This window comes from Eumetopias jubatus, unplaced genomic scaffold, assembly GCF_037043125.1.
Source record: "Eumetopias jubatus isolate StellerSeaLion01/CBP00866 unplaced genomic scaffold, mEumJub1_p1.0 scaffold_8, whole genome shotgun sequence".
Taxonomy (NCBI): domain Eukaryota; kingdom Metazoa; phylum Chordata; class Mammalia; order Carnivora; family Otariidae; genus Eumetopias; species Eumetopias jubatus.
This window is the reverse complement of record NW_028274814.1, coordinates 92,984,330-92,997,194: the sequence shown is the minus strand read 5'-3', so window position 1 is coordinate 92,997,194 and position 12,865 is coordinate 92,984,330. Positions and strand designations below refer to the sequence as shown.

The window sequence follows — 12,865 nt, the reverse complement described above, 5'->3', positions numbered from 1 at the left end:
AGTTTCATTTAGAAACTCATCAGCTATAGTGACTATCTGATCATTTATTTGTATGAAGTAATTTGCCAGAAGCTGGCATTTATTTTAGCTTATACTATACTTGGTTAATAAAAAAAAAAAAAAAAAGGAAAAATACTGAGCCACTGAACCAGATTGGAAAGTTGCCTTAGTTATAAACTTATCACTGATTGCCAGCAACAGGTGAGGGCTTTAAAGGCTATTTTCTCAATAATCAAACCTATACCAGAATGCTCCGCCCCACAACTGTAGGCTAATCATTCTTTTATCTAATGATATCCAGTGTTTGTTCACTCACTGGCGCAAGACATAGACCTCTTAAAATGAAGTCATCCTGATTGCATTTTGCTTCCTCTTATTTTTTCCATAAATTTTAACCTCATTCTTGCAACTGATATTTCATACTGAAATGTTCTAAATATAGAAAGCATCATAGTAATATCATCTAAAAGAAGAACTCTTGGAGAGTCCTGATTTTTACAAATCTCCTTCTTCTTCTCTGCAGCTTATACTAGAAATGCTAAAAGTGCCCCAAAGGGACAAAAAAATGAAGAGATTTGAGTAATCAAGAGATATAATCATTTAAATGATCCAGTTTTGAAACTGTGACCATTTATTGGAATGTTTTTAAAAATCTCAATCTTTTCAATGAAAACATGAAGTTTCATGAGTTATCTCTAGGAAATCTATGTACTTTTAAAAATTTTTCCCCAAATGTACTGCAGTTGAAATTGTGATCAATATGTGTCAAAGTAACTTCTTTTTTTAAATTATTTTTTATTCCAGTGTAATTAACATACAGTATTATATTTGTTTCAGATGTACAATGATTTAATAATCCTATACATTGCTCAGTGCTCAGCAAGATAAGTGCACTCTTCATCTCCTTCACCTATTTCACCCATTCCCCACCCATCCCCCCTCTACCAAACACCAGTTTGTTCTCTGTATTTATCAAAGTAACTTCTTAATTTCATATTATTATTGGTCAAAAAATGGGGGGAACCTTAATTTCTCTAAATGTTTTATTTATTTCTATTGATCCACCCAGCTCTATCTGCTATTATATATAATCTTTGATTCTTATGACCCTCCAGTAATATTCAGATATGTTCTAGCCTCTTTATACTCAAATACTTTTTCCTGAATGATGGTGCACTTTTTAAATAAGAATTAGCAAATGTGGCTTCAGATAGCCAGTATTTGTTACCCTGAAGTAATTCATATTTTTCACTACATTATTATTTTAATGCCAAGAGCTTGTTGAAGCTACACGTATTTCATAGCGTTAAGATACCGAGAATATTAGCAGGCATAATTGGTGGTAAAGTCAGAGAATTAAAGCATATAACCCTCCCTACATGTAGAAAATATAGAAGCTGTATTGAATTTAACTTTTTAAAAGTTTTTAATTGGGATCTGATATGGTAATGAAAATAAGCCTCCTGGCATAGTGTCCATCCCTCTAGAAATGTCGATTCTTTGGTGATGAGGCCAGTCGGTGATTGCTGTGACTCTTGTTCATCTGTTCCTGCTGGAAACAATACTAAGAAGCATAAGTGTTATCATTTGTGATTCAGACACATGAGCAGTGGAAATGCCTGAGGCAGAAAATGTGCAATTTCATGCTCATTAATTTCAGAGAGGATTTACAAATTAACCTGGCTCGAGATATTACTCTTCCAAAAAACCTGTAGGCATCACCAAGCAGCACAGTTACTGCAGACCACTTCCACAAGGTTGACCAGATGCTCAGGGGCCACAGTGGTCCTATGCATGCCTACACAAAGATCATAGGCCAGGTTCTGTGCTGGAGAACTTCCCGGTTCCAAGAGAACTGTGTGCGTGCAAGGGAGTAACTTTGTGTCTAAAGAAAAGAGTTTAAGGAGATACTACCACAGAAGATTCTTTCCCCCATGTCCCTACCATGAGACAGGACATAACTTTTCATTTTCAGTTGTCTTTTACTGGCTCGGGGGTAATAACACCTTACTGTTTCCTGTCTCTGCCTTAATCAATCAACTGCTGTAGATAATCTGACCTTAGATGTATCCGGTTACCCCCATAAACTAGCCATTTTAGGATTGTCAAAGGGTTTAAAGTGAATCAAGAGAAGATGGAATTCACTCAGAATCATAACATTGCAACAGTTTCATTTCCATTTGAGGAAATCATTCCATAAGTAATTTGATAATTATATTATTTCAGAACTGGGGATATCATTGAAGCTATTCTGACAGCTTCTTTGTGGGCCACCACTGACACAATCAGGTGACAATCAGAACAGATGCATCCTCACTACCTATGCTGTTGCTGTTGGTCAAATCAATTGGAACAGGGCTTCCCAAATTTTAATGTGCATACAAATTACCCAAAGATTTTGTTAAATCTGATTCCAAAGATCTGGGGTGGAGCCTGGGATTCTACATTTCTGACAAGCTCCCAGATGATGCCCATGCTGCTTGTCTATGGGGACCACACTTTGGGTAGCAAGGCGTTAGTTAATGGAGCAGAGGGAGAAAAATGGTCTTGTAAGACAGGCCTACAGCAATATAAACTCTACTGTTGGCATTGTTTTTAGCTATAATATTTGATCCCTGAAATGGTTATGTGATTGTGATTAATATAATTTTAGAGGACATTCTATCATTGTGAAGAAGACACTGTACATTTGTTTTTAAATGAAGTCACTCTCTGGATGATTTCTTTATTTAATGTTCAAAAGCAAAAGACCTGGTCCCCTTTAAGAATATAAATCACATCTGTGTCTGATTTATAAAACTGTACAGAAACCTGCAGAATCAAGGAAGGACAACAATGTCATGCAGATGCAAAACAGCTAACAAAAGAGAGGAGGGAAACCATCTCTTCGTAGGAAGAAGACTGGACTGGAGGAGCACACTGCCTCTGCCTTCTGCCATCAAGCTCAGATCATTCCCGCTCCCTTCTGGGTTTGAACCTAGTTTGTGGACTACTTCATCCATTAGGCAGGGAGATTAAACTAATTCGTTCTCACTGTCAGATGTAAGCAGTTATCCGTATCATCGCTTCAACACACCACAGTAGTAGAACTGAAGCCCATGTACGACTCAGAAGCTTCTGACTCTAGGAAAGATTGAGGGTGCATTTTTTTGTTTGGCCCTAGGGGAGAAAAGTTTATTTTATCAGAGATTAAGAACTATTTGGAATTGGAGAGGCGGATTGGGCCATATCTTTGAGTGTGTTTTTCTTTAAATTGTGTGGGGTATGGTGCTTGTATTTATACATTATTTTAATAAGTATAAGATATAAGTAGGTCTATTGTCAAAACCCTTTGACAGCTACCCTGTAGGAAATCTTGCTTAAATTTTAGAATGTGCCATCAAACCACCAAGGCAGCAAATTAAACTGGAGGTCTAGTGTCTAAAAAAGAGAAACGGCCGACTCATAATACGTTCATGCTGGGCTGGGATAAAATATTCACAAGATCCAGGTCCTGAAAAGATTATGGTCCCACATCACACAAAATTTCCATGTTAGTTGAAAATTAAAATGGCCTGTTTCTTGATTTTTCTGATTGCAGAATTCTGGATACGTTTGTTGCAATAGAGCTATCTTTTTCTTCCTGTGCCCCGCCCCCTCCACCGTACCCTAAGCCTGTGCTCATTTCCCCCCTCAGCTAATGAAGCGCATGTTCTAATCTCAAACCCACAAAGCAATAAGGATTCTTCAATCACCATTCCACTTAAAGTTTTATTATCTTTTATCCACTTTGATTCCTAGTTTGCACATAGTAGGCACTAAAATTTGTGGAATGTAATTGAATTCAAGGGACAGATTATTCCCTTCACAATGTATTTCATTTTGTTCATTCATGAAAAACAAGAGTTTTTTTCTGAGTTTGTAATGACATGCATGAACGTTGTGCCATGAGCTGCCTATCTCCCCACTGCTAGGGAATGGTCGTAATGTTTAACTGCAGAAAATGCCTTTTTTTTTTCCTAATCAAGAAGTTAAGGGATTCGTTGGCTTAGCAGGTGCCTCAATTGTGCATAATTAGTTGCTAGGAATTGTTTAGCGTAGGCTGATTAGTCTCAGCCAGAGGACATTAATTTTTTTTTCTTCAACAAAGCCACAAACATAGCTAGGGATCCTTGAAACCATAGTCATATCCACTCCCTCTGGGAAGCTCAGACACTGGAAATGGGCGAGGCAGGAGATGGAGAGACAAGAAGCAGCCTGATTACACATGGATGCTATTTGATGTCAGGCAACCATTCAAGGTTATGAGAATAGGAGGGGACCTGCGTCCATTCCTCAAGATGTGGTTCTCTTAGCTCCAGCATGGGCTTTGGTCATGATCCAGAATGAAGCATTACTCCTTAGTGCCTGCTATTAGCTTTCCAGGTTTATAAACACCAGCTTCACTTGGAATATGTAATCAAAACAAATGATCTGTGTTTGCCCCTCCTGTGTTTGGGACATGAGGAGACTGACCAAAGTTGGGGGAATGCGAGGGACAGATGGTCTTCCCCATTGTTCCACTTCTGTTTTAAGTATATGCTTGACTAAGCCCTTTCTGTGCCTCTGTCACAGTGTCGATTCTCCATTTAATGGAAGGCATTTTTCCTAGCCTCATGGGATGTCACTCTAAAAGCGACCTGTGCTCTTCCTTGTTATTACCAATATACAGCTCCTATGACAGTGGGCGGCCATCAAGTGTGACAGTGATTATTTAGCTGCTAAGATGTCATGAGGAAAGGTTGACAGTTCTGACACCCCATGATGCCCTTGATGATTACTTACAGCATTCACTTCAGTGAGCAGTAACTCACCCAGTTGAATGTCTGCTTTGCCCCTATGGTGACTTTCAATAAGGCTCCCTTTGTATATGATCCACCATCAAAGTCAAAGCTGGAAGTCCTGTGTGAAAATCAGAATTCTTTTGCTTAAAGGCATTATTTTAAAGGTTGTTTGATAAATCTTTCTGTAGTCTGAATGAAAATGAAAAGAAATATATTTTAATATTAGCTTACAAAGAGTCACAAATTTTTAACATATTAAGTCAGTGCTTAATAGCTGTTGGGTAATGATGTGACATTAAAAGGAATAGGCTATAAACCTAGAAAAAGAAAATTAGAGGCAGGAAGGAGGATAGCTCATAACAAATGTTTGACTTTCTTCCTGTTGCTTATTTATAGTAAATGCTCTAGTTTGACAAGTTGAATGTAATTCAGTCATCTATCAGCAAATGTTTAATGAATGCATGTTTGGTGTCAGACACAGTTCTGGAGATATTATCTACTGATTCCTTTCCTTATTATTTGACCTATTTTTTAAAATTCATTTATGTAATTGGGTGGAACTTGAAAGTCTATTTAGTGTCTCCCTGATAAGATAAAGAAGTATTAACATGGATCTTATATTCAGTGAAACTTTTAAGGCCCTTATTGAGGAACAGTGCATTGTATTGGCATTTATTTTAAGTTTGCATCTTCCAAAAAGTGAAGTTAAAAGTATAGATTGGTTCTGTGGTACAATTTAAGTACACTTCATTTTGGGCATACAAATATGTGGAGGAAGGGGGAATGAGATTTATATAGACACAAAAGGAATTAGCTATGATTGCTCATTTTCATAGCCTTCTCCATAGGAATTAACTTATATTATGCAAGCTCTTTGCTGGAGTGGTGTCCAGACACTTACCTGTGTGATACAGAAACATGCAACTAAGAACCTATCAAAGCTCATTGTTCATCCAAGAGGTCATAGCATAAGGAGGAAAGAGCATGGGAATAAAAAGAAAAGAAGATCAATCCAGACTCACTCTAGATGTGTGTTCATAAATTTACCTCTCTGGACTTTAAGTCCTGATACGATGAAAGAGTAGTCTAAATCATCCCTTATAACCATGAAATTCTAATAATATATCAACTAATCTCCATTAAGGAACACATGAGAAAACCACAATAGAAGACTCCATAGCTCTCCATGACTTTATGCTCAAGGATTAAAATGTACCCCAGACATTCTTATCCTTTAGTATCCTACTATGGACCCATCAGCCACTGATATATTCAGTGTCTCTTCTCCGCTTCTACTTTCAAGCAAAGTTTGTGAATCAAGAGTTGACTTTGAGTAAATCACATCAAGAGTTCATGTCCATTCTGTGATGGGTAGCTTTTTATAAAAGGCCTATGATTCCTCCTAGAGGTTTAAAATAAACAGATATTCTTAGGAAAAGTTTATTTAGAAACAAATGTTAGCCATTTGTATGTCTTCTTGGGAGACATACAAATGGCCAACAGACATATGAAAACAAATGCTCAACATCACTCAGCATCAGGGAAATACAAATCAAAACCACAATGAGATACTACCTCACACTGGTCAGAATAACTAAAATTAACAACTTAGAAAACAACAAATGTTGGCAAGGATGTGGAGAAAGGGGAACCCTCTTACACTGTTGGTGGGAATGCAAACTGGTATAGCCAGTCTGGAAAACAGTATGGAGGGGCACATGCACCCCAGTGTTTATAGCAGCAATGTCCACAATAGCCAAAATATGGAAAGAGCCCAGATGTCCATCGCCAGATGAATGAAAAAAGATCTGGTGTATATATACAATGGAATTTACTCAGCCATCAAAAGGAATGAAATCTTGCCATTTGCAATAACATGGATGGAACTAGAGGGTATTATGCTAAGTGAAATAAGTCAGTCAGAGAAAGACAAATACCATATGATTTCACTCATATGTGAAATTTAGAAAACAAAACAGATGAACATAGGGGAAGGGAAGGAAAAATAAAATAAGATGAAAATTGAAAGGGAGGCAAACCATAAGAGATGCTGAAGTCTAGGAAACAAACTGAGGGTTGCTGGAAGTAAAGTGGGTGAGATTGGGGTAATTGGTTGATGGGCATTAAGGAGGGCACTTGATGTAATGAGCACTGGGTGTTATATGCCACTGATGAATCACTAAATTCTACCTCTGACACATATAAAAACTCACACACAAATGTTCAATGGTGCCATACTGCTGTGTCGCTGTGCTCCCCTTAACTCTCATGATAAATGTTACCAGGATTCTGACTCACTGCCTTTAGGAATTATTGCTTTCAACCTGATTGACTTTGGCAAGCTATTTTTAGATAATATCAAAATTACTTCAGTCTGGAACTTTGACCAATACAACTTTTGGCTTCTAGATTTTTGTTTACGCTCAGTAAGGACGCTCTTAATACTGGGAGTGGGGGTGGGAGCTGGGTAATGGATATGTAGAGGCTGGCCAGGTGATCAGCTGTAATGTGGTTTCAACCTTTTAAGGATGTGCATTACTAGACTATCTCAGCTCTAAATCAAGGAAACTGTTTTCAAATATGAATGAGAAAACAATTTTACCAAGGTTGAGTACTTATGTAGTGCAAAGTGGTAAATTTCTAAAAAAAAAAAAAAAAAAAAAAATAGCTCCTTAAAATAGAGCATTGAGTGCAAAAAATCTCCCAGAGCCTCCTGGGCAAATCTCTTATTGCCCTTTAAGAAAATCCAATGCTGGATTCAACCCAAGACTTTAATTGGCTGGACTCTTGACAAACTGAAAACTGAGGAAAGCCTTTAGGCTTCCAAGACGCTGCCCCTAAAACTGTATATCTCCTTGGCTCAGTGCTCTGTACTCATACAGTTTCAAAGTTTTGGATTATGAAAGAAAATATATTTTAATTGGTTTTATAAAGAATCCAGATTTTCACATAGAGTTAAGTTTTTTTTTTTTAATAGGTGCTGTATAAAGCATATTGCCTGGTTATTAAATCAGTACTGTGAGAAAAGCACTCATATACTCAAGTGGAAGTGGTGGGGCAAATAGAGACTTTTGTAGTGCAATGCTTACATTTTGTGTTGTGGTTTCTGATTATACTCAAAATTGCATTTGCAACATAACAATAAAAAATTTTTTTTAAAAATTGCATTTGCAAGGAGAAGAGTCAAAGATCTAGGATACTGTATCATAAGCAAAAATGATGCTGTTGATTGTATTGGTATCTGAAAGTTGGTAGATTACATCTAAGATTGGAAAAACATAAAGAATTGTCTGACAAATGGGATATAAACATGAAACAGCATGATTTCCATTTTTTAAGTTAATTACAGCCTACCGCGGTGTTAATCGTTCCTTTTTGTCATTGCTTATAAAGGCCTTGTTAGTTTTATGAAGAAATCGTGAATCATTTCAACCAGAAGTACATCCTAGAACAGAATCGAGTTCCTCAGTTTTGAAACACAGACCACTGAGTTGGGAGAATTAATGTTTTCAGATGTTAAAGCCTACTTGATGAATTAAATCCCTGTAATATTTAATAGTTTACAATGTACAGTATGGTTCTTTTTAATCATTTAATGATTTCCTATTACAACAATAACCACAACAAACCTACCTTACAGTGTGACCAGAAGTACCATTTGGATCATCTAGCTTGACTTGATTTACTAGATAATTATTTTACATTATGTCTACTCAGACCATATACATCTTATTCTTGAAAATGTTGAAGGTTGTCACTCAGACATCTCTTAACCTTATACAAATGCCCCATGCAAACTGAGAAGAATTCTTCCTTTCTTTTTTAACCCTAATATCTGCCATCCTAGATCATTACTCCTGTATTCCAAGCCAGAATAAATCCTTTTCTGTATTTAAATATAAGTCACTTTACTTAGATTTTCATGGATCCATCACCTCTATGATCTTGTCACTTAGTGTTTTGTTCGTTCAGCTTCTTGCCTAATTGTCACAGATATGCTGAGCTTTAGTCCTTCTGTCTTTTCAGTTGTTCTCTTCATGGTTCTGTAGGTTATTTTTATCTCTTTCTCAAAGAGGATGGATCAGTCCATTGCAATATCCGTCTTCTTTTGCCAAACCATCATTCCTTCCCTGTTCCCAACATAGCTTCTCTGGTCTTACTCTAAATGTCCCTGTCCCTCCATTTTGCTCTGGATGCCATTTCTCACTTCCAAGAAGAACCTGCTAGTTCTGTGTGTCTTTATTTTCCTGCAATACTAATGCTCTGTCATCTGCTTGTAATGCTCTCTCATCTGAAATATAACATTTCTTTTCATTTCCTTTGTTCTTCGAGCTGATTATTCTTAGTGCCCACTGAGCCATTTTATTCCTTTTTTCTCTTCCTCTTAGTGATATTCACTGATACTTATTTATAAATGAATCTAGGTGAAAGACAATTTGTACACTATATTTGCATAGTTCTTATCCTTTTATGCCTTCATGTACACTATAGCTTGATCCTGACACACCTAAGAGGTAGATGAGAAAGTATCTCCCTCTTCTATAGGTGAGGAAACGAATGTTCAGAACATTTTAAATGACTTGTCCCACAGCTAAGTCAAGGTTAAGACTCAGATCTCCCGACTCTTTCTCCTATTCCGTACTATATCACCTCTCTCTGGCAGAAGGATTGCAATCCATTAAAAGATCTTCACTGCATTAGAAACTGGATGGAAATTAACCAAACGCTTCATTGTACCTTTGCAGATGAGAGCCCCTACACTAAATCCGCCAGCCAGACAAAGCCGCCTGATGGAGCGTTGGCTGTGAGGAGACAGAGCATCCCAGGTTAGACCAGACTGTTGGATTTTTCAGCTGTTTTACTTTTGAACCCTGTTATTTGGTGATCCTAAATAGTTCCAACTTGGTAATAAAAATCAATGCAGTTTCATAGGGTGTGGACTGCATTCTACACAACTTGTTCAAAGGATATTCATAACAGCTAGACTTTGGAAAAGCTTGCCAACTTGTGAGAAATCATCTTATGTGCAAATCCTTTGTAAAATAACTTGAAGTTATGTCAGCTCTCACTCATTTGCTTACACTCTTCTCTGTTTCCAGGGGGTGACTTTCACAGCAGCATCTATTTCTTTGCTGAGACATACAAGGCAGAACAAAGGGGTTCGAAATTGCTGTGGCAGAACATACATTTGCTGAATAACAAATTGGTCCTTTCTTCTTAGCTCTTTGAACATGGATTTACTTCCACTGGGCAACTCTTGTAAAATTCTGGGGCTTTGTCTCTTTAGGAAGCTGTGATTAGGATTCTTTAATTCAAGAAGTGATACCTGTTTTTTCAACAAAATATTTTGGACAAATATCTTAAAATGCCTTTACTCCAAAACTTCAATATTTTGAAGTTTTGAGTTTAAGAATGACACAAAAGTTCTAAAGGAGGAAAAAAATTCAAAATACTATGCAAGCTTGATGTAAACTAGTTAATCCATGGAAAAGCTCTCATGGAAGCAACTGTACTTAAGAGAAGGGTTAAAACCATTAATACATTTAGACATTTATCAAAAATAATGTCTTTATATATTTTATACAAGTAAATTGAGTACCACTAAACCTTTGCTATGGGATTTTAGAGCATAGTAGTGTAACAATTCAGGAGAAATAAAGCAGTGTTTCCAACATTAAATTGAATGGTTTGGCAAAGTCTGTCAGTGAAAGGGGGATTTTTTCCATTTGAATAAGAGCAATATGAGTCCAGTTTCTGAGCAACCCTGCTAATGATTATTATTTACTTTTATAAGAATGACATGTGGTTATTTTTATTCTTATTCTGAAGGCTTGGATTCATTATGAAAGTTCATGGCTTATAAAGAGGCTGTAAATATGTTATACATCCTTGTTTGTGTGCTTTGAAGATTCTAAAGTAATTTGAATTCTATAATTGGATGGCATCACCCAGTGCCGAGATTTCTTCTATTCTATTCTATAAAACATCATTCTTAATACTAGTCACATTTAGAAAAACTACTGTAGTCAGCTGTGGGCTGTGTTCTCTGCTTTCTCTTTGTCAGCAGTAAGGAAGTACCCAAAGTTTGAAGTTCAAGAATTCCAGTTATCCATCGATTCCTTCCTGGCTTCTCTACATTACCTGGTATGCACTACTCCTCTGCTGGAAAGAGTGAAGAGACTTCCTAATGTCCTTACCACTTTAGTGATATTGAACAAAAGCACTGACTATAATCATGTTTTCTTTTCATGGGTTCTCTAGTGTTACTAAATTATAACACATGTTTGAGGGCTAAACTTTTCCCTGAGATCATTAAGTAGTTTTTTAAGTTACGTGCTAGGTACACAGAAGTTGTTCATCATAATCCTTAGTTCATGACACACAGTGATTCTTCATTACAGAAATTTTTCCTTTGGTCCTCCTTATATCAATTTAATAGAATCAATTTATTTAGAATCACAAACCTTTTTTGTAGGCTTCACAGGTTATTTTCTTAGGGTTTAAACATGGACAAACACCTTTTTGTTCATCTCTAATGAGGTAGCAGCCAAAAGGGTTCCAGGTCTTGAAAATCCTCTTATTAAGAACAGTCCAAGAAAAAAGACTTCACCAGCCAGAGGGCTAAGAAACCAAAGTGGTCAATAGCTGAGTATTACTTACTATATCGGAAGGAGAAAATTAAGGAACTTCTTAGAAACTGCTTCCCGACTGACTTCTAACACTTGAAGTTCTGAACCTTTACTTACTTGACTTTACTGTCTTACTTAAAAGTAACTATTAATTCTTGTTCTGACAAAAAAAGGGGGGGTGTCCTCCTTTGATCTATGGCCAAGAAGTCACTTAAGGAGAGCTCTAACCCAGCATCCAGAAGTCTTGACCCGTCACCTACTGTGTTTACTACCTTTACCCCTACTAAGTCCATGGGAAAGAAATGCACAGAGGAAGAGTCTGGGAAAATGCGCACTCTTTATGAACTGTGGGAGCTTTAGCTGAAAACTCCTGAAATGTTCTCCTGTTGAACTCCATTGGACCACATGGAGCCATAAGAGCAAAATGCAAGTTTGCAGCCTTTGTTCCTTTCTCCTGTGCCCCCCTCCTCAAAGGTGTTTTACCGCCTTGGTAGCAAAGAAGGTTGTGTCTAGAGAAAAATGCAACAAGGAGCTGAAAGAAGGCCTAAACAGGTCTTTCTTGGTTAATCTAGCAGACCATGGATCTTCTTGGTGAAAAGATAACTCTCAGGGCAGATGCAGCCCTACAGCCATTTTGCTGCCCCAGATACCATAAGCAAACACAAGCAAGCTGGAACCTTAAAGAAGCTATGGTTTTCCTCACATCTACCCCCAAACTCCACTCCCAACAATCCAACAGTGCTGACTGAATTTGATCATTCGTGTTAGCGCTTTCTCTGATGGAAGGAGTGAGAATGTAGTGGAGGCAGAGTGTAGGGTGGTGGAAGGCATATTAAACTTCTTGATCCAAGTTTTATGAAAGCTTAGTTCTTTGAAACTTATTCTACAAATGTAGACCGGGTGCTTCCTGGAATAAATAGTTATAAATGTACACATTGGCAAGATTTCTTAACATGGGTTCCACTATTTTCATGGCATAACAAGGAGCAACTTGTAATAATTCTGTCACAAAGAGGTAACCTTGAATGTTAACAGAGATATAATTTGCTTTTCATTCATATCAAGATCCACATCCCCTGTCTAAACTCAGAATTACTGCAGCAATTATTTTATACTCACAAGTCAAATGTGTGTCTTTTCTTAAGTGACAATTCTAACTGTAAATGCTTTCATCGTCCTCCTTTACTCTTCTCAAAAAAGGGAATGGATTAAACATCTCCTGGGAGCGAAATACATTTGCTTTGGATAAAGAGGAAATGCATTATTCATATTATTTGGAAATTGGTCATTTTAATCATGTCTCTTATGACACTAAATGTGCAGGAAAAAAGATTCCTTAGCCTTTCATAAAGTTTTGTAAAATTTTAATAATGATGATAGTAAAAAAAATGACATGAGTGTCTCTACAACACTGAAGTTTAAATATAGATTAAA

General features: G+C 37.0%; 1 protein-coding gene across 7 annotated transcripts in view; it reads left to right on the top strand.

The window, feature by feature from the left end:
* Positions 1-12,865, top strand: part of GRIP1 (glutamate receptor interacting protein 1) — a 393,897-nt gene that overhangs the window by 202,493 nt on the left and 178,539 nt on the right. For all 7 annotated transcript variants that reach the window (XM_088025633.1, XM_028111005.1, XM_088025632.1 and 4 more), the window contains exon 2: positions 9,548-9,628. In XM_088025633.1, the coding sequence (XP_087881759.1) occupies positions 9,548-9,628 (81 nt within the window). The remainder of the gene's footprint in view (positions 1-9,547; positions 9,629-12,865) is intronic.